A 25,739-nucleotide genomic window follows, 5' to 3' on the forward strand; every position below is an offset into this window, starting at 1 on the left:
TGAAGATTTATGAGGCGTCGGTTTCTCAAACTAGACACTAATGTACTTATCCTCTTGCTCAGTTGTGCACTGTGGCCTCCCACTCCTCTTTCTATTCTGGTTAGAGCCAGTTTGCACTGTTCTGTGAAGGGAGTAGTACAAGATCTTCAGCTTCTTGGCAATTTCTCACATGGAATAGCTTTCATTTCTCAGAACAAGAATAGACTGACGAGTTTCAGAAGAAAGTCTTTGTTTCTAGCCATTTTGCGCCTTTAATCGAACCCACAAATGCTGATGCTCCAGATACTCAACTAGTCTAAAGGCCAGTTTTATTGCTTCTTTAATTAGCACAGCAGTTTTCAGCTGTACTAACATAATTGCAAAATGGTTTTCTAATGATTAAGTCACCTTTTAAAATGATAAACTTGGATTAGCTAACACAATGTGCCATTGGAACACAGGAGTGATGGTTGCTGAGAACCGGCCTTTGTACGCCTATGTACATATTCCATTTTAAAAAGTCTGCCGTTTCCAGCTACAATAGTCATTTAAAACATTAAGAATGTCTACATTGTATTTCTGATCAATGTGATGTTATTTTAATGGACAAAAATGAGCTTTTCTTTAAAAAACGAACATTTCTAATTGTCCCCAAACGTTTGAACGGTAGTGTACATATGAAATGGGTAAAAGCAGTTTGTAAACATTACTAAAGTGACCAGTAACTAAAGTTCGGGGCAAGGTACTGGGCAGAGGCTGGCTAGTGGTGACAATTTAACAGTCTGATGGCCTTGAGATTGAAGCTGTTTTTCAGTCTCTTGTTCCCAGCTTTGATGCACCTGTACTGTCTCCTCCTTCTAGATGGTAGCAGGGTGAACAGGCTGTGGCTCGGGTGGCTGAGGTCCTTGATGATTTTCTTGGTCTTCTTGTGACACCAGGTGCTGTAGATGTCCTGGAGGGCAGACAGTGTACCCTGCGGTTGCGGAGGGGGCAGTTGCTGTACCAGGTGGTGATACAGCTTGACAGGATGCTCTCAATGGGGCATCTGTAAAAGTCTGTGGGTCGTAGGGGCCAAGACAAATGTTTTCAGCCTCCTGAGGTTGAAGAGGCGCTGTTGCGCTTTCTTCACTACACTGTCTGTGTAGTTGGACCATTTCAGATTGCCACTGATGTGTACTGCAAGGAAATTTAAGCTTTTCACCTTCTCTGGATGGGGCGTGCTCCCTCTGCTCTCTGCTGAAGTCCACGATCAGCTCCTTCGGCAAGCAGTACCGGAGCACCAAGTCTAGGTCCAAGAGGCTTCTAAACAGCTTCTACCCCCAAGCCATAAGACTCCTGAACATCTAATCAAATGGCTACCCAGACTATTTGCATTGCCCCTCCCCCCTATTTTACAATGCTGCTAGTCTGTTTATTATCTATGCATTGTCACTTTAATAACTCTACCTACATGTACATATTACCTCAATTATTTACTGCTGCTCTTTAATATTTGATACGTTTATTTGTTATATTTTGTAGGTATTTTTCTTAACTGCATTGTTGGTTATGGGCTTGTAAGTAAGCATTTCACTGTAAGGTCTACACCTGTTGTATTCGGTGCAAGTGACAAATACGATTTGATTTAGTTGACTTTGAGGAAGAGGTTATTTTCCTGGCACCACTCTGCCAGGGCTTTAATCTGCTCACTGTAAGCTCTCTCATTGTTGTTAGTAATCAGGCCTACCACTGTTGTGTATTCTGCAAATTTGGAGATTGAGTTGGAGTTCTGCGTGGCCGTGCAGTCATGGGTGAGCACACACCCTGGCGGGCCCCTGTGTTGAGGATCAGCGTAGTGGAGGTGTTGTTTCCTACCTTCGCCACCTGGGAGCGGACCATCAGGAAGTCCAGGACCCAGAAGCAAAGGGTGGGGTTCAGACTCAGGGCCCTGAGCTTAATAATGAGCTTGGAGGGTACTATGGTGTTGAAGGCTGAGCTGTAGTCAATGAACAACATTCCTATATAGGTATTCCTCTTGTCCAGATGGGATAGGGCAGTGCGATGGCGATTGTGTCATCCGTGGATCTATTAGGGCGGTATGCAAATTGCAGTAGGGGTGGGGTGGGCAATTCCAGTCCTGGAGGGCCTGATTGGTGTCAGTTTTGCCCCAGCTAACACACCTTAATCCAATAATCACCTAATCATGATCTTCAGTTTAGAATGCAATTAGATTAATCAGCTGTGTTTGCTAGGGATGGAGAAAAAGTGTGACACCAATCAGGCCATCAAGGACTGGAGTTGCCCAGTCCCCTGGTCTAGGGTGTCTGGTAAGTTGAAGGTGATATGATCCTTAACTAACCTCTCAAAGCACTTCATGACAGAAGTGAGTGCTAAGGGGGTGAACGTAATTTAGTTCAGTTACCTCCGCTTTCTTGGGTACAGGAACAATGGTGGACATCTTGAAGCAAGAGGGTACAGCAGACTGGGATAGGGAAATATTGAATATGTCTTTAAACACTCCAGCCACCTGGTCTGCACATGCTCTGAGGGGGTGGCTAGAGATACCCCTACACCATGTTCATTCATCTCCTATTCACACTGCACTTAGCAATGTACAAATGCTATAACTTTCATAATAACATCAACCACCCACCCCATCAAATAAGTCACTCTCTGGACATGAGTGTTTGTTTCATTCAGGGTAGGTGTGTGGGCCGGAATCAAAGGGTTGCTACTTATTGTTCGTGTCTGAAAAGGAGCTAATGGTCGGCCATCGCTACTCAACGACTAAAAGCCGCGGGGTGCCCCCGGGCCAAGTCGCACAATGACACCCCCACTCCTCCCGCGGCGCGTCTTCCTGCCACAATCTGAAGCCAACGACTCGCTATGGGGGTGCGTATCTGTATCGGTGTGACGGCCATCCACTCTTTTCAATACACCCATCAAGGCTAGTATAAATTCGACTGGATGCTTTTAGTTGTTTTAGTAATTTCCTCTGCGTTGTCCTGATTTTACAGTCAAAAATTGGTTTCTGTATGTAAATTGAGCGTAAAGTTGTCACTTCAGAAAAGTTCAACCATTATGTGCATCATTCGTTGACTTAATTGTCTTTTTTGAAATGTCATAAGAATGCTTTTAAATTCTAGACTTACTGACCTTTTTCACATGTATTTCTGAAACAGTTTAGTGATAGCCATGTAATTAGGCTACAGCGCCATCACATTCTAGGCCTTGTCTCTCGGACCAAAAGGATGGTCTATACATTGAAATATGACAACATTAACCTAATTCTTTATTGGTTAACTTCACTAATGCTTGTGAGTCACATAAGGCCAATGTGTTTTGTGTATAAGTCTAAACCTCAATGAAAATGCATTGAGTCGGTTATAATTTCCATTTAACAAATGTATTTTTCCCACAAACATTTGTTTTACATTTTAAATTCTAACAATTAGCCAAAAAAAAATCAGCAAGTGAAAATAGATGGGTCTATGCTATTACATTTTTTATTTTGATCGAATGGGATCCCTCACTTAGACTCGATAATTATTTTTGCACAAAATGTGCTTTAGGCTATGAAAAAGATATATACTAATCTTTATATAGCCTATTGTTTTATAGTGTAATATAAAATTGATAAGTTGAGCATGATCAGCAAGGTTGCCCAAATGTTGTTAAATTAAATGTTATTGTTGATTTGAAACCAATTTTGCGTATACTTTCTTGGCCTATATGCCAACATTTATAATGAGTGTTAGTCAAAATATGTAGGCTATCCCAAATCCCTTTTAATATCAAGGAAAGCTAGTTAAGGTAAATGATTTAAACAATGTCCACACAACGCTACATGCATATTAGATACTTACGTCACTGAATATGTATTTACTACTTAGTCATGTAGGCTAAATATATTAAATGGATCAACATTGAAGTCGTGAATTAGATAACTTTTTACTAGATAATTTCCTTGAATTGCTTACAGGATTTTTGCATACACACCTGAGCTTGTGTTATTTAAATGATATCTCAGGAAAACGAATAACACACATATATATATAGTGGGAAAGCACTACCTTACCTGTTATCTCACGGTCAGTGTTATCAGGGATCTTTGGGACGTCCCTACACTAAACTTTAACCCCTACCTTTAACCTAACCTTAAACATAACCCATACCTAACTAACCATTTACATTTCAACTTCAATGGGGGGTAGGGACGTCCCAATGATACCGGATAGCATGGACCGTTATCTCACCGTGAAGGGAAAATAATCAAGTTCGTTCGCAAATTCACAATCAGCTGTGTATGATTGTCTCTCGTAGCCAATGGGATGCGAGGCAATTAACATCCCAACACCGATTGATTAAAAAAAACTGTGGAGCTGTGGTGTTGTGAGACGACCATTTGAAGGTGAAGTAGGTGGTGAACTCGAGACTCAATGGACTACAGTTGATAAGGTATCTCGCACACAGGCTTCTATTTCTGTACAGGTTTGTTTCCACACAGCGTGAAGAGGAACTTTCGGGATTGATTTTCACCCTTTAAGGAATTGCTCAAAGAACACTGGCGTTTGGACATTTTCTTGCCACCCTCAAGTGTTCAGGGCAGGCCGTTCAGAAACGATTTTCTATCTTGCGTAATGGGTATATAGACGGTATAGACTGCAAGCGTGTCATTGACTATAACCAAGTGCTTGAACCACATTGTCTGAGATTAAAATCAAGGAGAATGTCGGAGCGATCTCAGAGCCCTATTTCGGATTGCAACAGCCGGCCGGATGACTTCAGCCGACCCATGTACGCCCAGGCCTTGGGTCAAGAGACGTTTGGCGGCACGTCGCTCCAGATCCCTCACGGCGTTCTACAGCACCACAGTCTTCTATTCAACAAGACTGCATACAATGGGTTGCCCCCAACACCTCAAACCTTTTTTCAATTCCCACCGTCCGGTGGTGACTATAGGGCCTCCGATTTACAAGCCGGTGACTTTTGCCAACCCAAACACTGGTATCCCATCGCCGCTCCCGAATACACCGGCCAAGTACCGAGGGTTGCAGTGACTACGCAGGCCACAAACCTGAGCCCACCCATTGCCGAAGCCAGGGAACAAATCAAAATGCCTGATATAAAGATTGAGAAGGATGTCAATGACGAGTATGAGGTAAAGAGTCAACAGTATCCAACTCCGTCGTCCGCTGTGGCTCATGGGGTTTACTACTCGACCCCATGGAACCCCTCGTTTTGGCCCGGTCTTCCCCACATCACTGCTGCGAGTTCCAATACTCAAAGCCTCAACTCCATACCCTCAACATCGTCTTCAACATCCCCATCGCTCTCGCCGTCACCCCCCAGCAATGGGTTACCCGGGATCACGTTCAACGGGTGCGCAAGCCAAGGTGCCCAAGCGCAAACCCAGAGCAATGGATCCTCCAGCGGTGGGTGCAGCGACTCCGAGGAAGAGGTGAGTCTGAAAATAGGCCTATGTACCGTTATCCCCACGATGTCCTATTAGCTTGTTTACCCTGGAGCGTGCCTATTAATAAAAAAAGTTAAGAGATGGAAAATGTTTCCTGAAGTCTTTAGTAAGTGTGCCTCTTTTTAACAGGAGAACCCTTCAACTGAGGAGCTGGAACAGTTCGCCAAGGAGCTGAAGCACACGCGTATAACACTGGGTTTCACACAAGCAGATGTAGGAATGGCTCTAGGCAATCTTTATGGTGAGTTTGGATTAGGCGTACACCAAAACTACCATTAACCTATGTCACAGCCTAACCTTGCCAATGTGAGCTGGTGAATATTAATGCATGTTTGGACTTACTGAGTGTTCCGTTAAATTGGCGTAGGAAACCACAGAATACCATGGTTCTTGTGTTTGATATCTACTGTAGTTGTTGCAGTGTCAACTAGGGATTAACATGGGTAACTGGGATCCCGGGACCACTCTACATTTCCCGAAAAAATTAAGGACAAGATCCGGCAAATGACCCAATATCGCACTAATGCAATTCTCCCAAAATACACTATGTGCAGCATATTGTGCCATTTAAAAATATATATATTTCCATTCTCCAACCAGGCTGTCCCATGGACGCATAGTGTATTTACTTCACACAATCGCCATAAATTCAAAGCACACGCATAATTGACACTGCTGTACTGCATACCAGATCCGAATGCACTTTAGACCTCTCACCAGAATTGAAAATTCGATCCCGTTCTGAACCAAGACCAGTGAGGTGGAGCCCAGGACTGGTTCAACATCACATACATGAGCCCTAACCGGACAACCGTACACTATATATTGATTTGACCTGGTGTTGAGAACAATGTGGCGGGCGGCAGCTGAGTGAGGAGACAGGAAACAGCTACTGGGCCGAGAAAAAGTGCAGAGGAAAGCTCGCCGTATGTTCAGCTGAATGATGGAAATATTGGAATTAAGTAGGCTAATGCAATTGAAGGCATTTATCAATTTCTTGCTTATACTGAAACTCCCAAAGTGATATAAAATCGCTATACACATTTTTAAAGCATTAGTCGTGTGGTCAACGAGATTAAAGTTTCAGCACCGTTTTCATTGGGACAACGCCATGTCGCTGATTTGAGGCAAGAGTGGGGAACTAGTCTAGATAATTCAATGTCAGATCTTTGTTTTCACAATCTCCGTTTAGATATTTGGTAACAATTTAAACTGGGGAAATGTCAGCTAAATTGGAGTCTGTGCTAATGAACATATTTGATAGCTTGCTCATACATTAGCTGATCAGAACATTTTGCTAGCATGTTATACAAGTGGATTTTGCGCTTCACTCGCGTAGTAGCCTGTCCTACTCCGACCAAAAGCCATGGCCTGTATATTTGGTTGATTGATCTCTGGCTGGACAAGTGGAAGTGGTAGCTCATTTATTCGTTTGCTCACAATCACTGCAGAAACATTTAGCATGCAATAACGTAGCCTAAATCTAGTGTATTATTTATCTATTAACTCACGTAGTAGCCTTATATAGAGTTTAGGGTATTTTCCTATCGTCCCAATCCCACTGAAACCCAACATCCGGATCCTGTCTAGCATTAACATTCCTAACTTTATTCTGTAATCCATAGGTGCCATTATCAAATCACGTTTCGCATATGCATGTAAAAAATATATAATAATCCCCCTCTTCTCTGCGCTGTCTCTTGCTGCCTGTACGAGAGTTTCGGTAGAGTGTGTGAACAACACAAAGTTGGTTCCGGTTAAGATGCCTTGATGTTTCAACAAGTTCCTCTTCATCTCCCGTTATTCATGAGCTGATCTGCTATCTGTATAATCCACTCGATTTTGCCAAACAAAGTTTTGGTATTCGTTGGTTATCTACCAAGATTAATCACTTTGGTCATTGACTTTGTTTGCCTGCTGTTAGTGCATGTCTGTGCCTAGATAGCCTGATGAAATGCGTTGAATTAATTGAGGAACATGATAACGCTCTGAATTGATCAACTAGCTGTTTCGCAATTCACAATAGTGTTATTGGGGAGCAGTTACTCTATCATTACTAAATATTAGTTTCTCTTGTTGCGAAATCTTTCCATAGTGTCGCAGCCTAGACACCAATTTGGCTCAGCGACAATCTTATTTAGGGAATCTTGAGCGACTATCTTAGTTTTAAACGCTCCGATTTTTGTGTATTCCCCAGGATGCATATTAATTATTCCCGGTATTGCGACTTGGTCGATTTTTTGGAAAATATTAATCACTATTGTCAACTGCTGACAATGACTCGTTCTCTGTTTAGGCAAGATGTTCAGCCAGACTACAATCTGTCGTTTCGAAGCCCTCCAGCTCAGCTTCAAGAATATGTGCAAACTGAAGCCCCTGCTTCGGAGATGGCTGAATGAGGCTGAGACCTCTGACAACCCCCAGGATGTGAGTATTCTTCTAATCGAACTCTTTATCGGATACCTTTGTTTTGTTTAGAATCACAGCTCGTACAGAGCAGCATCAGGTTTGCACAATGTGTCTAGGATTCCATCTTGTTGGCCATGAACTTCCCATGGCCAACCAGAGTAATATTTATTAGAAAATGCTCACCATTAAATGTTATCTATTCAACTTTTGCATTTGGTATTTGAGGGGGACCAATAGTTATGTCCTCTGCAATGGACCAAAGCACACTAATGTCCCAGTCTGAGTGTGAGTATGCTTGTATCCCCAGATGTACAAGATCGAGCGGGTGTTTGTGGACACCAGGAAGAGGAAGCGGCGGACCAGTCTGGAGGGTTCGGTGCGCACGGCTCTAGAGTCCTACTTTGTCAAGTGCCCCAAGCCCAACACTCAGGAGATCACACACATTGCAGACGACCTGTGTCTGGAGAGAGATGTGAGTCCCACACTGATACAGCCTTCCCTCACTTCCTTTCGGTCACCTACTGGCCTTTATTTCCCCAACCCTGCATGGCTGTTTAGTCTAAGTTGCTCTTAAATGAAATGGACCCTAAATTAATTTATGGTAAATATGCTTTTCCTGTGTTTCCATGGTTTGAATCTTAGTGCTGTATGTGATGACTCATCTGACACTGTCAGGTTCTATATTTTTTAAATTAAGGAAGCGGGGAAATGTGCTGTGTTTGACAGGTGGTGCGTGTGTGGTTCTGTAACCGCAGACAGAAGGGCAAGCGCCTGGCCCTCCCTTTCGATGAGGAGTGTGAAGGACAGTACTACGAGCAGAGCCCACCTCCCCCGCACATGACCCACTCCCCCCTCCCTGGGCAGGGGTACCACCTATCCAGCCACACCGGGGCCCCCACTTTCTACATGCCCCCCCTCCAGAGGCCAGATGTCTTTAAGCAGGCCCTGCACCCTGGACTGGTGGGTCACCTGACCAGCTAAACGTGTTCCAGTTCTCCAAAACAGCCCTGACCATGTGGCCTTCCTTTCCCACCCAACATAGCTATTTTCTACCTCTTCATTCCACCAGTCCCTCCCAACCCAGGATGTCCTCCAGTCCCTCCCAACCCAGGATGTCCTCCAGTCCCTCCCAACCCAGGATGTCCTCCAGTCCCTCCCAACCCAGGATGTCCTCCAGTCCCTCCCAACCCAGGATGTCCTCCAGTCCCTCCCAACCCAGGATGTCCTCCAGTCCCTCCCAACCCAGGATGTCCTCCAGTCCCTCCCAACCCAGGATGTCCTCCAGTCCCTCCCAACCCAGGATGTCCTCCAGTCCCTCCCAACCCAGGATGTCCTCCAGTCCCTCCCAACCCAGGATGTCCTCCAGTCCCTCCCAACCCAGGATGTCCTCCAGTCCCTCCCAACCCAGGATGTCCTCCAGTCCCTCCCAACCCAGGATGTCCTCCAGTCCCTCCCAACCCAGGATGTCCTCCAGTCCCTCCCAACCCAGGATGTCCTCCAGTCCCTCCCAACCCAGGATGTCCTCCAGTCCCTCCCAACCCAGGATGTCCTCCAGTCCCTCCCAACCCAGGATGTCCTCCAGTCCCTCCCAACCCAGGATGTCCTCCAGTCCCTCCCAACCCAGGACGTCCTCCTCTGTATCCAGTTCAACAACAATGGGAGGAAGTCAATCAAGGGTGAATACAGTGAAGAAATGGATCAAAGCTGCAAATTTCTAGTCTATTTGAAAGGCAAGGTATCTTGAGACTGCTTTTGTCCCACATGCTCTAAGTGTTCATCGGTTTAGGGCCTTGCCTCACACCCAGTTCAGCTACAAGTAATCTGCACAGCACTGAATGCTCCATCCTGCACCATGGGGAGGGGGGGAGGGGGGGGGGGGTGGCTCTGAATATCTGCCTTGCGATTGTTTTTGCACAAAGTTGTCTGACCTTTTTTTGATATTTTTAAAATGAGATTTTTTTCTTTACCTCGAATATCCTTGTGCTGTCTTATTGTTGCAGAGGTTATCATTGTCTTACCTACAATTTCTTTAAAGTCTTGTCCAGAAGGTATACTCTCATAGTGGAAGTATGATACAAATACATTTTTTGATTTGTCTTAAAAAATCCTGCTATGTTTGTATTGCATAACTGTTTTTAATCTAATGGTAGCCATTTTGGTAAAGGGATTAACCAAAGTGGTACTTATGTTAACATGATCATCAGGGTCCTGTATTGCTAATGTTTGTCACTGTTACAGCGCTGATTACATCAGCACTCTTATACAAAGACTTGATCAAAACAAATTTGAAATGGCCATCCCTCGCAGGCACAATCTAGTGCCTTGTGTAGTTGAAGTCATTTCATCTTGTATGTGACTCAAATCTCTTGACTAGAGATATTTACATGCCATGTTTTTAAATAAAAGCGTATTTGATAATTTATTGAAACTCTGGCTATTTCTCTGGGCAACCTTAAGATGTTACTTGTAACTTTTGCACCATACAATTAAATATTTTATTTTCTGTAACAACAATAAATTAATATGCTATTGTGTATATAAATGCTCAACCACTTTCCCTGTTTCCCACAGTTGCGTGTGGAGGTGGTTTATTGCTGAAATGTATGTGAAATGAGCTGGTCCTAGAGAAGACCACCTTCACATTTTAAAAGGTGACGGTTTCCCCTTGTATAGTGCACTACTTTTGACCAGACCCTATGAGCCCTGGTCAGATGTAATGACCTGAAAAGGGTGCTATTTGGGATGCAGAACGTCTGAGGAGCTGCCAAAGTGAACCATGGGTGTGGTTTCACTTCCTGACCCAGGCTTCCAGGTCATGGTAAACCTTCTGAGCAGGCAGGCTGTGATACTGGGGGCAGATGCTACACAGCCTCTCCCTCCAGTCTGTATACACTTTCACCTGATAGCTATGCCGCCACGCAAAGTATCCAGCATATCTCTCCTTGTCCAGTTGCAGCTGGCGGAGATAGTTCCCCAGCTCCTTGGTGGATGGAAAGTCCTCAACGTGGATGAAGGAGTTTGGCGGAGCCACGGCTATGTAGTCATCTGGCGGTGGACCCAGAACCACAGGCACTGCCCCTGCCTGGTAAGCGTTCCGCCAGAGCTTCTCAGTGATGTAATCCTTGGAGATTGAGTTCTCGAAGGACAGGTAGAAGTAGCAGCTTGAGATGGTGGGCAGCAGGTCGCTGGAGGCCAAAACCCTCCCTCTCAAGCGACCATACACCTCCACTGGGATGCTTCTTTTCAGGCTCTTGTACACCAAGCTCCTTCTGTGCTGAGGCTCATGGTGACTAACAACCCAGCAGGCCAGAATGGACTTATTTTTGGGAATGATGTCTTCTGTGCTGCTATCATTACCAGTATCACAGTCCTTCGGCAGCAGCTTACCATAGGGCATGGTGATATCAGCATCGTGGTGGTAGGACATGGTCCAGTTGAACACGTTATTGAAGGGCTTCAGGTATCTGCTGTTGTCAGGGGACTCCAGAGAGAGCCAGACCCACTTCTGGTGCCTCGGCCGGTGGAGGTGGAGGGGCAGCCGCTCCTGGCCGTTCATCAGCTCTCTGTGGTGGAAGACCACCAGGTCAGCACTGGGGTAGAGAGCGCGCTGGTCCACCAGGCGGCAGTCAGGGATACGGTACTGGTTCCAGCACACGTCTCCCTCCAAATTGTAGGAGGGGCCAAAGGGCCAGTGCCACAGCAGGATGGTGATGTTGTGGCTTCTGTCAGAGTTTGGACCCCATCCACCATCACTCCCCTGTCCCACCAGAAAGAACAGTAGAGGGGCCAGGCAGATGATGAGGAGGAAGAGCCTGAGGCAAAATGAGGTGGAGTCCATGATAGAGCTGGACCCTTGTTTGTCATCAGGGTTCTGTCACTGCAGGGAAATGAGCAGAGAAAACAGGATTGAGGTACCGTTAACCTTGACTCAGGGGTAAACATAACATAGTAAACAAAAATCTGAGACATTCAAATTGTTACATTTCGTATTAATTTGTGGATGTCCATCATCCAATTTGTATGATAGGCTATGTTACAATTCGTACAATTACAAATGTGTAATACGTATGTTACGAATTACAATTTGTTTTGACCAGTGGCGTGCCTGGGGCCTGGGCCTTCAGTGAGGTACTACACAGTCCCACCCGAATTAATCCACCTCTTATTACCATCATTATGATGCCATGGCTCTAGACACTATACATTTAGACTGAAACGCAGTATAACCAGGCGTTGCGTCACCTTGAAATTGACATTTTTGGGTTAACAGTGTTTATCGGCGCCAAACACCAAATCGATCACTTGAAAATAATAGGCATTCCCAGCAGTACAGTTTGCAGTGCTTCTCGGAGCCTGTGAGCCATTGATAGCGCTCGTAGTTGAAACTTTGAAAGTGGCGGGCGACCTCTCCTTACAATGTCTAACTTTTCTTGAAAAGTTTGTCTTGAGAATGGCGTTATAATTATATCCTCGACCAAATCGATATCTTCTCCTTCCGCCATTGTGGGTTGAAAAAACAGCTTAGTAGTACGCGAATTAATTTGTTTATCAAATTCAGTTTCCTAGATCTGCATAGACCTGCCCATAGGACCTGCCTCTCGACATTGGTAATCCAATCAAAAGACGTGCACGCACTACGCCTGCTAGCTGGCTCCTGTGTAACACTGGAGCCAGCCAGCAGGCGTACAATACCCAACTCTAAAGCTGATTGGTTGACACTACATTTTCATTTCCATTCACTATAAGCTACAAGTGCCCGCACTGTTGATTCTGAAGGCCTGAGGGCAGATTTTAGACCCCTGGCAACACATGATGGCTGAATATGATTGGATAAAAGATCTAACATAAAGACCAGCCCTCCAAATCTCAACCTGGGGCTGGAAGCAGTGCAACCAAGAGGAAAGCTATGAAATGAAGAGTATAACTCTTACTCTGGGGAATAATTTAATACATATGTGGGAAAATATATTAAAAATATATATATATTCTGATGATGTTTAGGCCAGTAGAGAAGGCCTTGCTGGCCCTGATGGCCCACCACTGGTTTTGACTAATGTTAGCTAGGTTAGGGTTTAAAATTAAGGTTAGGGGAAGGGTTAACTAACATGCAAGTAGCTCAAATGTAAGTAGTTGCTAAAGTTGTCCTTGGGATTAGAACGCACAACATTTGGGTTGCCAGATGTTCACATCATACACCCTACCAACCACCCTCCTTTTGTCTTATGTAATCATACCAAACGTAACATATACTGATTTGAGTGTCCAGGATTATCGTTTACTATGTTACTTCTAGGCTATGAGACCAGCCTGTATCTGTACCCAGTAGCCCACTGACCTTATCACTTATCCTATTGGAACACCTTCCATCCATCCCATGGTATTATCAGACATCCAGGGAGCGATTGATTTTAAAGTTATAAATGGCTGAATGATAATAGCTACGGTATGCATCTCCTTGTAGCAGCTTGATGTACATACTTGTTTGTCACCATCTCAATGTACATGTTGGGAGTAGTTTGGTCAAAGATAAGACTGATCAGTTGGAGATTGAATTTGTTTGCTACTGCTAAACATGCTTTGTCATTCTTATTTTGGTCGTGTTGCGTGTTACATTTGACTTCCTGTATTGTGGTTGTCTTTCCTTCCCAACTCTGTGCTTGTCTCCATGTCACCAAATACAATGTTTTACAGAAAACAAATTAACAGACTTTCAGCATGCTTATAGGGAAGGGCACTCAACATGCTCGTTACTGGCACAAATGACTGATTGGCTGGAAGAAATTGATAAGATTGTGGGAGCTGTTTTAGACTTCTTTTGTGCTATGGATTAATATCCTCTGCCTTATCATGGATGGGCAGTTACCTATCCAATAGAACACAGAGGGTTTTCTTTCAAGCAAATTATTTTGTTGAGTATGATGTACTGCAGGGCAGCTGGCTTGGACCATTATTTTTCTACTAATAACCTTCCACTGCAACAGTAAAATAAATAACTGACACCTTTAACATAGAGCTCCAGTCAGTTTTAGAATGGGTAACTAGCAATAAATGTGCTAAATATCTAAAAAATGAAAAGAATCTCTAGGGACAAGTCACTCGCTCAACCCTAAACCTCATCTTGATCTAGTATTGAATAATGTGGCTATTGAGTAATTTGAAGAGACTAAACTGCTGGGTGTCACCTTAGATAGCAAGCTATCATTGTCAAAACATATAGACTCAATGGTTACTGTAATGGGAAGAGGTCTGTCCATGATAAGGCATTGCTGTTATTTATTGACATCTCAGTCAACCAGACAGGTCCTACAGGCCATAGTTTTGTCACACCTAGTTTGTCACACGAACTACTGTCCAGTTGTGTGGTCAGGTGCGGCAAAAAATGGCAAATTGAAGTTAGTCCAAAACAGAGCAGCACATATATTGCACAAGGAGTGTGAATGTCAATGCCATGCATGTCAATCTCTCCTGCATCAAAGTTGAGAGATTGACTGTATCACTATTGATCTTTCTGCAAGGTGTTGAAGGTACTGAACTGTCTGTTCAAGAGGATGGCAAACTGTTCGGACACTCATTAGTATCACACAAGACATGTGACCAGAGGTCTCTTTAAAATGTCATTAGGTGCAGAACAGAGGCTGAGGAAAAACAGTATTAAAATAGCACCATGACTAAATGTAACCGCCATGCACTCCAGGTAACTCAAGCTAGCAATAAAATAACACCTTACGGCATGACGGAGACTGTGAAGAGAGGCATTTTGTATTGTATTAGTATTATGTGCTGTGATACGTGCCTGTGTTCATAATGGCTGCTCAGTGAAACGACCTGTCCTGACTTGTCATAAACGCTTGCTAAAAAACTTTAATGTGCAAGCCTTCCTTCATGGCCTGACCTCTCTAATTGATATAGAATCAGCTTGATCCCCTCTGTCCAAGACGCTTGGACCTTCTTTTTTTATATTTTCAGTGTTATCAAATCAAATCAAATGTTATTAGTCACATACACGTGTTTAACAGATTGTGGTTGTAGCGAAATGCTTATGTTTCTAGCTCTGACAGTGCAGTAATATCTTACAATTTCACAACATATACCCAATACACACAAATCTCAGTAAAGGAATGTAATTAAGAATATATAAATGTATGGACGAGCAACGTCAGAGCAGCATAGATTAAGATACAGTATAGTATAGAATACAGTATATACATATGAGATGAGTAATGCAAGATTAAAGTAAACATTATTAAAGTAACTAATGTTCCGTTTATTATTATCGTTAACAAATACACACCTGTAAAGAAAATGAGAATTTAAAACACGTTCAGCCCCTGGTTCGACTGTGATCTGGCAGTTACTCCACCTCAATAATTCCATTTGGCAAATCGCTCGGCATACGCATACTCAGACTGACTGGCTCTCATTCAGGCAAATTATAAATAAGTGCACTCAGGCAATCCGGAAGGCCAAAGTTAGTTACTTTAAGGAGCAGTTCTCTCTCTGTGGTCTAACCCCAAGAAGTTCTGGAAAACGGTTAAAGACCTGGAGAATAAACCCTCCTCCTCACAGCTGCCCATGTCCCTTAAAGTTGACGATGTGGTTGTTACTGACAAGGAGCACATGGCTGAGCTCTTTAATCACCACTTCAATAAGTCAGGATTCCTATTTGACTCAGCCATGCCTCCTTGCCCGTCCAACATTTCCTCATCTTCCACCCCTTCTAATGCGACTATCCCCGATGCTCCTCCCACTTTTCCCCCTACAAAGTTTTTCCTGCAGGCGGTCACTCAGTCCGAGGTGCTAAAGGAGCTCCTTAAACTTGATCCCCAAAAAACATCTGGTTCAGATGGTTTAGACCCTTTCTTCTTTAAGGTTGCTGCCCCTATCATCGCCAAGCCTATCTCTGACCTTTTTAACCCTTTTCTTCTCTCTGGGCAGATTCCCATTGCTTGGAAGGCAGCCACGGTGGGTCCTTTATTTAAAGGTGGAGATCAAGCTGATCCTAACTGTTATAGGCCAATTTCTATTTTGACCTGTTTATCAAAAGTGTTGGAAAAACTTGTCAATAATCAACTGACTGGTGTGGTGGAATATTGACTCAGAAATATAACCCTCTTACTAGAACTTGTGAATTCAAAATAGATTTTATTACAAATGTAACAAAGCCGAGCCCCTCCATGGAAAATACTAAATTCTCATATTACAGAGTCCTACCTTTATAGTATTCTGTCTTTGCATAACGTATAGAGTCCCCTCCCTCTATATGAAAATAGCTTCCCTTGACCTTTCTCCACCATTATCTTTGCATCTCAGTTCTTGCTTGTTATATCCTGCCTGTTTGGCCCTGTCCGGGGGTATCATCGGATGGGGCCACAGTGTCTCCTGACCCCTCCTGTCTCAGCTTCCAGTATTTATGCTGCAGTAGTTTGTGTTGGGGGGGCTAGTGTCAGTTTGTTATATCTGGAGTATTTCTCCTGTCTTATCTGGTGTCCTGTGTGAATTTAAGTATGCTCTCTAATTCTAATTCTCTCTTTCTCTCGGAGGAGGAACTGAGCCATAGGACCATGCCTCAGGACTACCTGGCAGGATGATTCCTTGCTGTCCCCAGTCCACCTGGCCGTGCTGCTGCTCCAGTTTCAACTGTTCTGCCTGCGGCTATGGAACCCTGGCCTGTTCACCGGACGTGCTACCTGTCCCAGACCTACTGTACTCAACTCTCTAGAGACATCAGGAGCGGTAGAGATACTCTCAATGATCGGTTATGTAAAGCCAACTGACATTTACTCCTGAGGTGCTGACTTGTTGAACCCTCGACAACTACTGTGATTATTATTATTTGACCATGCTGGTCATTTATGAACATTTTAACATCTTGGCCATGTTCTGTTATAATCTCCACCCGGCACAGCCAGAAGAGGACTTGCCACCCCTCAGCCTGGTTCCTCTCTAGGTTTTGGCCTTTCTAGGGAGTTTTTCCTAGCCACCGTGCTACACCTGCATTGCTTGCTGTTTGGGGTTTTAAGCTGGGTTTCTGTACAGATCTTTGATCTATCAGCGGATGTAAGAAATGTGATTTGTTAACGCCCACATCTGACAGCTGTATAGGTTATAATGGTAGCGGGGCCCTGGTCCTGTATGTTCCATTCTTTATATAGCCATTCTGTCTTAGCTCTTCAAAGTGGACAGTCTAAATACTGCCTGCTAATAATGGAGTCATGCACTAGATTACATAATTTCTGCATCCGGCCAATGTAATTATTGGTTTGATGTTGTTTTCTCAGCATAGCAACTGCACCTAGTTACATTGAATCATCTCCCACACTGGCTTTCTTGATGTCTATAGTATTCTCTCTGGTATGCAATCTGGTTTCCGCTCAGGTTATGGATGTGTCACTGCAACCTTAAAGGTCCTAAATTATGTCACCATTGCCCTTGATTCTAAGCAATGTTGTGCTGCTATTTTTTTTGACTTGGCCAAAGCTTTTGATACGGAAGACAATTCCATTCTTGTGGGCCGGCTAAGGAGTATTGGTGTCTCTGAGTCGAATTTGGCCTGGTTTGCTAACCACCTCTCTCAAAGAGTGGAGTGTATAAAGTCAGAACATCAGCTCTGCAGATTTTGCTGTGAAGAGGCAGAGTCATTAGATCATTTATTTTGGTACTGTCCACATGTAGCTTGTTTTTGGTCACAGGTCCAGGAACAGCGGAAGAACTGCAACATTTACCTAGAACTAACGCTGCAGATAGCAATACTGCTTGATCTGGAAATTCCGTTAATCAATAATTATTTTAGCAAAAATGCTTCTTTAATTTACAATCTGTAGAAGCTATGAGAATAGAAAGGTTTAGTACTTTTGTGAAGCATCACAGCACAGTTGAAAAATATATGGCAAATAGAAATCCAAAATAGACAGTGTTAAGAGATAGATGGGAGGGGTTGAATGGAGCTGAAGGGTGGGACTAATAACAAGATACCAATGTAAAAACATACGGGGTTTGTAAAATGTATATAGGTTCAGAAGTTTTGTGAAATAGCACAGTTACAAATAGAAAGTAAACTGGATGGACAAAAGAAATAGAGAGGGTGGTAGGGTTTGCGGGAATAATAAAGGTATATTCTAAAGAAAGTATGTATGCAGTGGGGCAAAAAAGTATTTAGTCAGCCACCAATTGTGCAAGTTCTCCCACTTAAAAAGATGAGAGAGGCCTGTAATTTTCATCATAGGTACACTTCAACTATGACAGACAAAATGAGGGGGAAAAAATCCAGAAAATCACATTGTACGATTTTTAATGAATTTATTTGCAAATTATGGTGGAAAATAAGTATTTGGTCACCTACAAACAAGCAAGATTTCTGGCTCTCACAGACCTGTAACTTCTTCTTTAAGAGGCTCCTCTGTCCTCCACTTGTTACCTGTATTAATGGCACCTGTTTGAACTTGTTATCAGTATAAAAGACACCTGTCCACAACCTCAAACAGTCACACTCCAAACTCCACTATGGCCAAGACCAAAGAGCTGTCAAAGGACACCAGAAACAAAATTGTAGACCTGCACCAGGCTGGGAAGACTGAATCTGCAATAGGTAAGCAGCTTGGTTTGAAGAAATCAACTGTGGGAGCAATTATTAGGAAATGGAAGACATACAAGACCACTGATAATCTCCCTCGATCTGGGGCTCCACATTTACATTTTACATTTAAGTCATTTAGCAGACGCTCTTATCCAGAGCGACTTACAAATTGGTGCATTCACCTTATGACATCCAGTGGAACAGCCACTTTACAATAGTGCATCTAAATCTTTTAAGGGGGGGGGGGTGGGGGGGGGGGCAGAAGGATTGCTTTATCCTATCCTAGGTATTCCTTGAAGAGGTGGGGTTTCAGGTGTCTCCGGAAGGTGGTGATTGACTCCGCTGTCACGCAAGATCTCACCCCGTGGGGTCAAAATGATCACAAGAACGGTGAGCAAAAATCCCAGAACCACACGGGGGGACCTAGTGAATGACCTGCAGAGAGCTGGGACCAAAGGAACAAAGCCTACCATCAGTAACACACCACGCCGCCAAGGACTCAAATCCTGCAGTGCCAGACGTGTCCCCCTGCTTAAGCCAGTACATGTCCAGGCCCGTCTGAAGTTTGCTAGAGAGCATTTGGATGATCCAGAAGAAGATTGGGAGAATGTCATATGGTCAGATGAAACCAAAATAGAACTTTTTGGTAAAAACTCAACTCGTCGTGTTTGGAGGACAAAGAATGCTGAGTTGCATCCAAAGAACACCATACCTACTGTGAAGCATGGGGGTGGAAACATCATGCTTTGGAGCTGTTTTTCTGCAAAGGGACCAGGACGACTGATCCGTGTAAAGGAAAGACTGAATGGGGCCATGTATCGTGAGATTTTGAGTGAAAACCTCCTTCCATCAGCAAGGGCATTGAAGATGAAACGTGGCTGGGTCTTTCAGCATGACAATGATCCCAAACACACCGCCCGGGCAACGAAGGAGTGGCTTCGTAAGAAGCATTTCAAGGTCCTGGAGTGGCCTAGCCAGTCTCCAGATCTCAACCCCATAGAAAATCTTTGGAGGGAGTTGAAAGTCCGTGTTGCCCAGCAACAGCCCCAAAACATCACTGCTCTAGAGGATATCTGCATGGAGGAATGGGTGAAATCCTTGTGAAGACTTACAGAAAACGTTTGACCTCTGTCATTGCCAACAAAGGGTATATAACAAAGTATTGAGATAAACTTTTGTTATTGACCAAATACTTATTTTCCACCATAATTTGAAAATAAATTCATTAAAAATCCTACAATGTGATCTTCTGGATTTTTTTTTTCTCATTTTGTCTGTCATAGTTGAAGTGTACCTATGATGAAAATTACAGGCCTCTCATCTTTTTAAGTGGGAGAACTTGCACAATTGGTGGCTGACTAAATACTTTTTTGCCCCACTGTATGACTAGGATTATGCCTTTGGCTACTGGACAATTAAAGATGGTGTGATTTTGACTAGGCTACTAGCAAGGTAAGACATGCCTCATATGTAGTAAGTTTATGTTTACCAAATTCATACTGCCTTCAGCTCATTGCAAAGTGGCGTGTGATGCGCTGATGAACCCTGCCTTCCGTTGCCTATACATTTGCAATTCGGGGAGTTCCTGCATGTCGGCATTCCTGCATCTTCAGGAACGCCTCCCGTTGAGCATCCCATTGGTTCCTAATTGAACCCCCCCCCCCTCGTGCAAGACATCTGCATGTTTGTGTGACACTTGAATGTGGGTCAAAAGGAACAAAAAAAAGTATTATCTGAGTTTTTTCGCTCCTGGTAGACAGTGTCCTTCGCATGCCGAACACCTGCCCTGAGCATCGTTAAGAGAACTGCGGGAAAACAGTGCCCGACAGGCGACGACCAAGGACACTGTCTAGCGGTCATCTCTGCCTCCCGCTAGCACAGCAGGCAAGCTAGTTAGCACATGGTGTCGCCCCCCTCCTCCTGCCTGCTGTGCTAATGGGAGGTGGGTGACCGGGAGACATGTACTTCGCCCCCACCTATTGGGCACGTTTTTTCTGGTATATGGGTGTCTGGGGCAACACCGTGTGCTACTGCAACTAGCTACCTTGTTAGTCAGTGGCAAGAGGCTGGTGCGACACCATGTGCTAACTAGCTAGCTAGTTAGCGTCACCGTGTCCTAGCTTGCTCGTTAGATAGTACATGGTGTCGGCCTCACCTTCCGCTTACTGGAGAAAATTGGACAGACAGGCGGGGGCGAAGGACACCGTCTACCGGTGTTTCTAGTTAGCTAGCTAGCATACAGTGTTGCCTACACCTCCCGTGTACTGGAGAAAACCGTGCCCCTTCAGCTTGCTTTTAGGAGGCCTGCATGGTTCTGTTTGCTTATAAATTGATCTGTGGATACCGTAGATCGAAATAGCTTGCATTGATTGATAGCCCTGGTTCCCACGGACAAAGTAGTATTTTTTCTGGGCCTGTCTGACGTAGGATCTGAAATCTGAAAGTACTTGAAGCTGGGCACTAAAAATCATTACATCGTAGTGCAGCATGAGGGAGTGGTTTCAACACGGTAGCACATTCAGAGATCGATTTATAGCCATTCATTTAAAATATTTAATAGATTTTAAACAAAAAACACTTTTTGTTTGTCAGAGTATTTTCAGATGTTGTTATCAACAAATAAACAGTTTCACGTTTGGATTCAGCCTTGTGTCAGGTGAACTGTTGACTAATAATTTCCCCTTAATCTTGAAACTGTTCCCTTTCAATTGTTGCTATACCATGGTTATCTAATTCATATTTCTTCTGTAAGAAACATTTCAATTTAGCCCTATCAATAAAGGCCAATTCTCACAAGTGTAAAGGATTAATTGAGTTTTTAGATCGTTGCACAGTAGATTAGAGTGACAAGAAGTAACACATGCAACCTCTCTGACAAGCAGTATGTGTAGTTCCGACCACAAGACTCAGATACAAGCAGTATGTGGAGTTCCCGACCACAGGTCTCAGATACGAGCAGTCTAACTGAAAGTAGCAGGAACAGAAAGACACATCCACTCTTGAGATTAGGATAATCTTAACTTGATTAACTGGAATCTAACCAATTCACAATACAGAGTAAATTAAATAATAAAACAAAACTCACTCCCTCTCCAACATGCCATGGACAGCACAATAATTCTGTCCCTCTCTATCCACTAACCTGGGAAGTGGGCTGTGGGTCAGTGGATGTGAAGTCCCAGTCTTGTCTGCTCCTGTTGATGCGGACCCTGCTCGAAGTGTCCGCAGAAGGCAGAGGTGAAAAGGGTTGTGATGCTCTGTGTTGATGATGGAAAGATAACTTTAACGGGATGTACGTACTCAGTGTGCACAGCAGCACTAAGCTCTCTCTCTCGCTCTCTTTTTTCTTCTGTCCCTCCCTGCTTATTTTTCTCAGTCAAATGTTGTGTTTCTCAGTTTAGCAAGATGCACAAACCAAATGTGATACAATAAAAAAAACTGTAGTAAAACTATTACTAAGCAGGAGGGGATTGTTGGGACCATCATTAGTGGATGGAAGGCCTCCATTGAGATGTTAGTGAACAGAGATAAAAACTATGAGATAGTGCAAGTTAGTGTAAAAAACGATTTGACGTGTTAGTCAGAGGGCTGTTAGGACACAGTATCACTACCATCTACAGTGTTGGTGGTAATAAATTGTGTGTTTACAGTGGTTAACATTGAGCTGGTGTTTACCATGCTCTGCTGTGACCATATTGGTGATGAAGACAAATAGGTTTGCAGAGATTGTATTTCGTCGTACATAATGATTACCCCAACACGGTGGTGGGAAAAGTACCCCATTGTCATACTTGAGTAAAAGTAAATACATTCATAGAAAAGGCTAGGCTCTGGAGCAATGAACCGCCCTTGCTGTCTCTGCCTGGCCGGTTCCCCTCTCCACTGGGATTCTCTGCCTCTAACCCTGTTACAGGGCCTGAGTCACTGGCTTACTGGTGCTCTTTCATGCCGTCCCTAGGAGGGGTGCGTCACTTGAGTGGGTTGAGTTACTGACGTGATCTTCCTGTCTGGGTTGGCACCCCCCTTGGTTTGTGCTGTGGTGGAGATCTTTGTGGGCTATACTCGGCCTTGTCTCAGGATTGTAAGTTGGTGGTTGAAGCTATCCCTCAATTGGTGCGGGGGCTGTGCTTTGGCAAAGTGGGTGGGGTTATATCCTTCCTGTTTGGCCCTGTCCGGGGGTATCTTCGGATGGGGCCACAGTGTCTCCTGACCCCTCCTGTCTCAGCCTCCAGTATTTATGCTGCAGTAGTTTATGTGTCGGGGGGCTAGGGTCAGTTGGTTATACCTGGAGTACTTCTCCTGTCTTATCCAGTGCCCTGTGTGAATTTAAGTATGCTCTCTCTAATTCTCTCGTTCTCTCTTTCTTTCTCTCTCTCTGAGAACCTGAGCCCTAGGACCATACGTCAGGACTACCGGGCGTGATGACTGCTTGCTGTCCCCAGTCCGCCTGGCCTTGCTGCTATTCCAGTTTCAACTGTTCTGCCTGCGGTTACGGAACCCCTACCTGTCCCAGACCTGCTGTTTTCAACTCTGAATGACCGGCTATTAAAAGCCAACTGAAAATTATTTATGATTATTATTTGACCATGCTTGTCACTTATGAACATTTTGAACATCTTGGCATAGTTCTGTTATAATCTCCACCCGGCACAGCCAGAAGAGGACTGGCCACCCCTCATAGCCTGGTTCCTCTCTAGGTTTCTTCCTAGGTTTTGGCCTTTCTAGGGAGTTTTTCCTAGCCACCGTGCTTCTACACCTGCATTGTTTGGGGTTTTAGGCTGGGTTTCTGTACAGCACTTCAAGATATTAGCTGATGTACGAAGGGCTATATAAAATAAACTTGATTGATTGATTGAAAATTACTCAATTAAAAGTGAAAGTCACCCAGTAAAATATGACTTGAGTAAAAGTCTAAAAGTACTCAGTTTGAAATATACTTAAGTATCAAAAGTAAATGTAATTGCTAAAATATACTTAAGTATCAGAAGTAAAAGTATACATTATTTAACATTTCTTATATTAAGCAAGCCAGATTGGAACCATTTTCTTGTTTTTTTATTTTACGTATAGCCAGGGGCTATCTCCAACACTAAGACATCATAAAAAAAATTATGCATTTGTGTTTAGTGAGTCCTCCAGATCAGAGGCAGTAGGGATGACCAGGGATGTTCTCTTGATAAGTGCATGAATTGGACCATTTTCCTGTAATGCTAAGCATTCAAAATGTAACAAGTACTTTTGGGTGTCAGGGAGAATGTATGGAGTAAAAAGTACAATATTTCCTTTAGGAAGTAAAAGTAAAAGTTGTCAAAAATATAAATAGTAAAGTAAAATACACATACCCCAAAAAACTACTTAAGAAAAATATTTTAAAATACTACTTAAGTACTTTACACAACTGACCTAACACATACCTTATCAGTAGGGAAGATTGTTTTCAGATACAGTAGCTTTTTCGGTTATGTCAGAGGACTTTTCAAAAGTTGCACATGTAAAAGTTTTAGCCAGTCTTTCTAGAGTCAATTTGTAAAAATGGCTAGCTGGAGCTCAGCACAGCTGTTTCCATTTGAACATGTTTTTATGAAGGAATTTTAATCTGAACGACTTGTGATCTTACTTGTTGTGGTTATGTTGATGCACTCACAGCGTTCTAGAAAACACACTGAAAACTTGGTCCCCAGCCTAACTTTGCATTCTCATCAGCTGAAGACGATAACCACTCTGAGCTAGAGTGGGTGGGGCCAGAGTCCAAATATCCATTCGTGCACACCGATTGGCTGAAACCAGGAGGCTGAGAAATCACCCTAAAGGGACTTTGGGGAAAGTCACACATTTTTTTTACACAAATTGTATGATAAAATAGGTTTATCAGATTATCAGAAGGGAAGAGATCAAGTTCTGTACTGTTCAGAAAGGACCAATGTCAGAGAGAGGAAACTGACCATCCATCTTTCCTGATTTCCCAATACAATAGTGTCTTCCAACAGAACTAAAGCCGCAGAGTGTAATGCTCCACTTCTCTAAACTCTTCTAAGATAGCAGGAAACCAAGAGGGGCCCAGGCATACACTTCTGTATGCCAAGAAACAGTGTGTTGGAAAGCACCTATTGTTTACCTTGACTGCAAAGACACTCATTCTATTACAAAAGCAAACATCCATTTAGAGAATGAATAGTTTAGAAAGCTTGAGAGATCAGGTCACTTGTTAAAGCTGTGACATTAGTTGAAAACGTGATTCCAGAGCAAGGGCCCATCAACTATAGAGAGAATAAGAATACAGTCCAAGAGTATCTTATAGACCCAAATTCAAATCATCTATACACAAACAGGACTGGTAAATTGTACCTTAATTGCACATATTTCAAATAACACCACATAGTTGTATTTGCAACTGAAAGGACTGTAGATTACACTTAAAAATAGATTGTTTTGCAAATGTGTTTTCAATATGTATAAAAGAGCCCAGACAGACAGTCATTGTTGCAAACCTTCCAATGCTCCCAGGAGTACTGTAGTCCCATCCCTCTGATTGCTGTCTGGGTCTCTTGTCTGCTTACTGGTCACTGCCTGTCACTGATGGCTGGTGTTGGGGAGATATGGTCCTTCACACAGTCCATCCACCTTCATCCATGACTGTCCAGATCCATATGAGCAGGTGCCTGGCAATCTCTCCCAGATTCCCCCATCTCTCTCCAGTGGATATAAAGTCTTTATCTTCTGAACAACCTTGCGGCACTGTTCACAGCCCTAGATGGACTATTTTTCCTTTGGCAACTTTAATGTGCTTTTTCTTTATCTAGCTGGATAACCAAGACTCCCTTGGTAAACATTAACACTTAGATAGAATGCCCACTGCCCACTCAGCAGATTCAGAGGCACTTGACCCTTCTATATGGTATTATTTGAGTTATGCTTAAAGGTACAATGTATCAGTCCACTTTGAGTATACATACGTTAAAGAATGTGGGCAAGTTATAGGCTACTCTTGAACTGTATTCTCATTCACTGGCCTCTCTCTACTTGATGGGCCCTTGCTCTGAAATCACGTTTTAAACCAACGTGGGAGACGAAGAGAGCCACACTGACATTACATTGTATTGGGAAAATGGAGGCCTGTGGGAGAGTGAGAATAGGTGGAGTGATCTGACTTTACTGGTCTGACTGGTAGGTCTGGTGGGGGTGTATGCTAAATGTCAGAGACATGACGGGTGTGGTGAGAGACACAGAAACGGATAGAGGAGAGTTAGAGCCACTAAAGAGGGAGAGAGAGAGGAATAAAGGAGTGGTTAAAAAAAACAATGTTGTTGCTCCCATCAAGGAGCT

General features: G+C 43.6%; 2 protein-coding genes across 2 annotated transcripts; one reads left to right on the forward strand and one right to left on the reverse strand.

Moving 5' to 3' along the window:
- Positions 1 to 621: 621 nt before the first annotated feature.
- LOC129818358 (POU domain, class 5, transcription factor 1-like) lies at positions 622 to 8,895 on the forward strand. Its single transcript, XM_055874169.1, has 5 exons — positions 622 to 5,419; positions 5,564 to 5,675; positions 7,731 to 7,861; positions 8,151 to 8,315; positions 8,570 to 8,895. Exons 1-5 carry the CDS (start codon positions 4,688 to 4,690, stop codon positions 8,822 to 8,824), a joined length of 1,395 nt encoding a protein of 464 aa, XP_055730144.1. The 5' UTR covers positions 622 to 4,687; the 3' UTR covers positions 8,825 to 8,895.
- A 1,736-nt stretch (positions 8,896 to 10,631) lies between these two features.
- On the reverse strand, positions 10,632 to 12,040 carry fut7 (fucosyltransferase 7 (alpha (1,3) fucosyltransferase)). Its single transcript, XM_055874170.1, has one exon. It carries the CDS (start codon positions 11,679 to 11,681, stop codon positions 10,632 to 10,634), a length of 1,050 nt encoding a protein of 349 aa, XP_055730145.1. The 5' UTR covers positions 11,682 to 12,040.
- Between the last annotated feature and the right edge of the window lie 13,699 nt (positions 12,041 to 25,739).

The sequence above is a fragment of the Salvelinus fontinalis genome, chromosome 21 (genome assembly GCF_029448725.1).
Source record: "Salvelinus fontinalis isolate EN_2023a chromosome 21, ASM2944872v1, whole genome shotgun sequence".
Classification (NCBI taxonomy): Eukaryota; Metazoa; Chordata; class Actinopteri; order Salmoniformes; family Salmonidae; genus Salvelinus; species Salvelinus fontinalis.

Coding starts and splice junctions, on each gene's coding strand:
- LOC129818358 (XM_055874169.1), top strand. CDS start 4,688: ATGTCGGAGCGATCTCAGAGCCCTATTTCGGATTGCAACAGCCGGCCG. Junction 7,862..8,150: donor CCTCTGACAACCCCCAGGAT/GTGAGTATTCTT, acceptor TTGTATCCCCAG/ATGTACAAGATCGAGCGGGT. Junction 8,316..8,569: donor ACCTGTGTCTGGAGAGAGAT/GTGAGTCCCACA, acceptor TGTGTTTGACAG/GTGGTGCGTGTGTGGTTCTG.
- fut7 (XM_055874170.1), bottom strand. CDS start 11,681: ATGGACTCCACCTCATTTTGCCTCAGGCTCTTCCTCCTCATCATCTGC.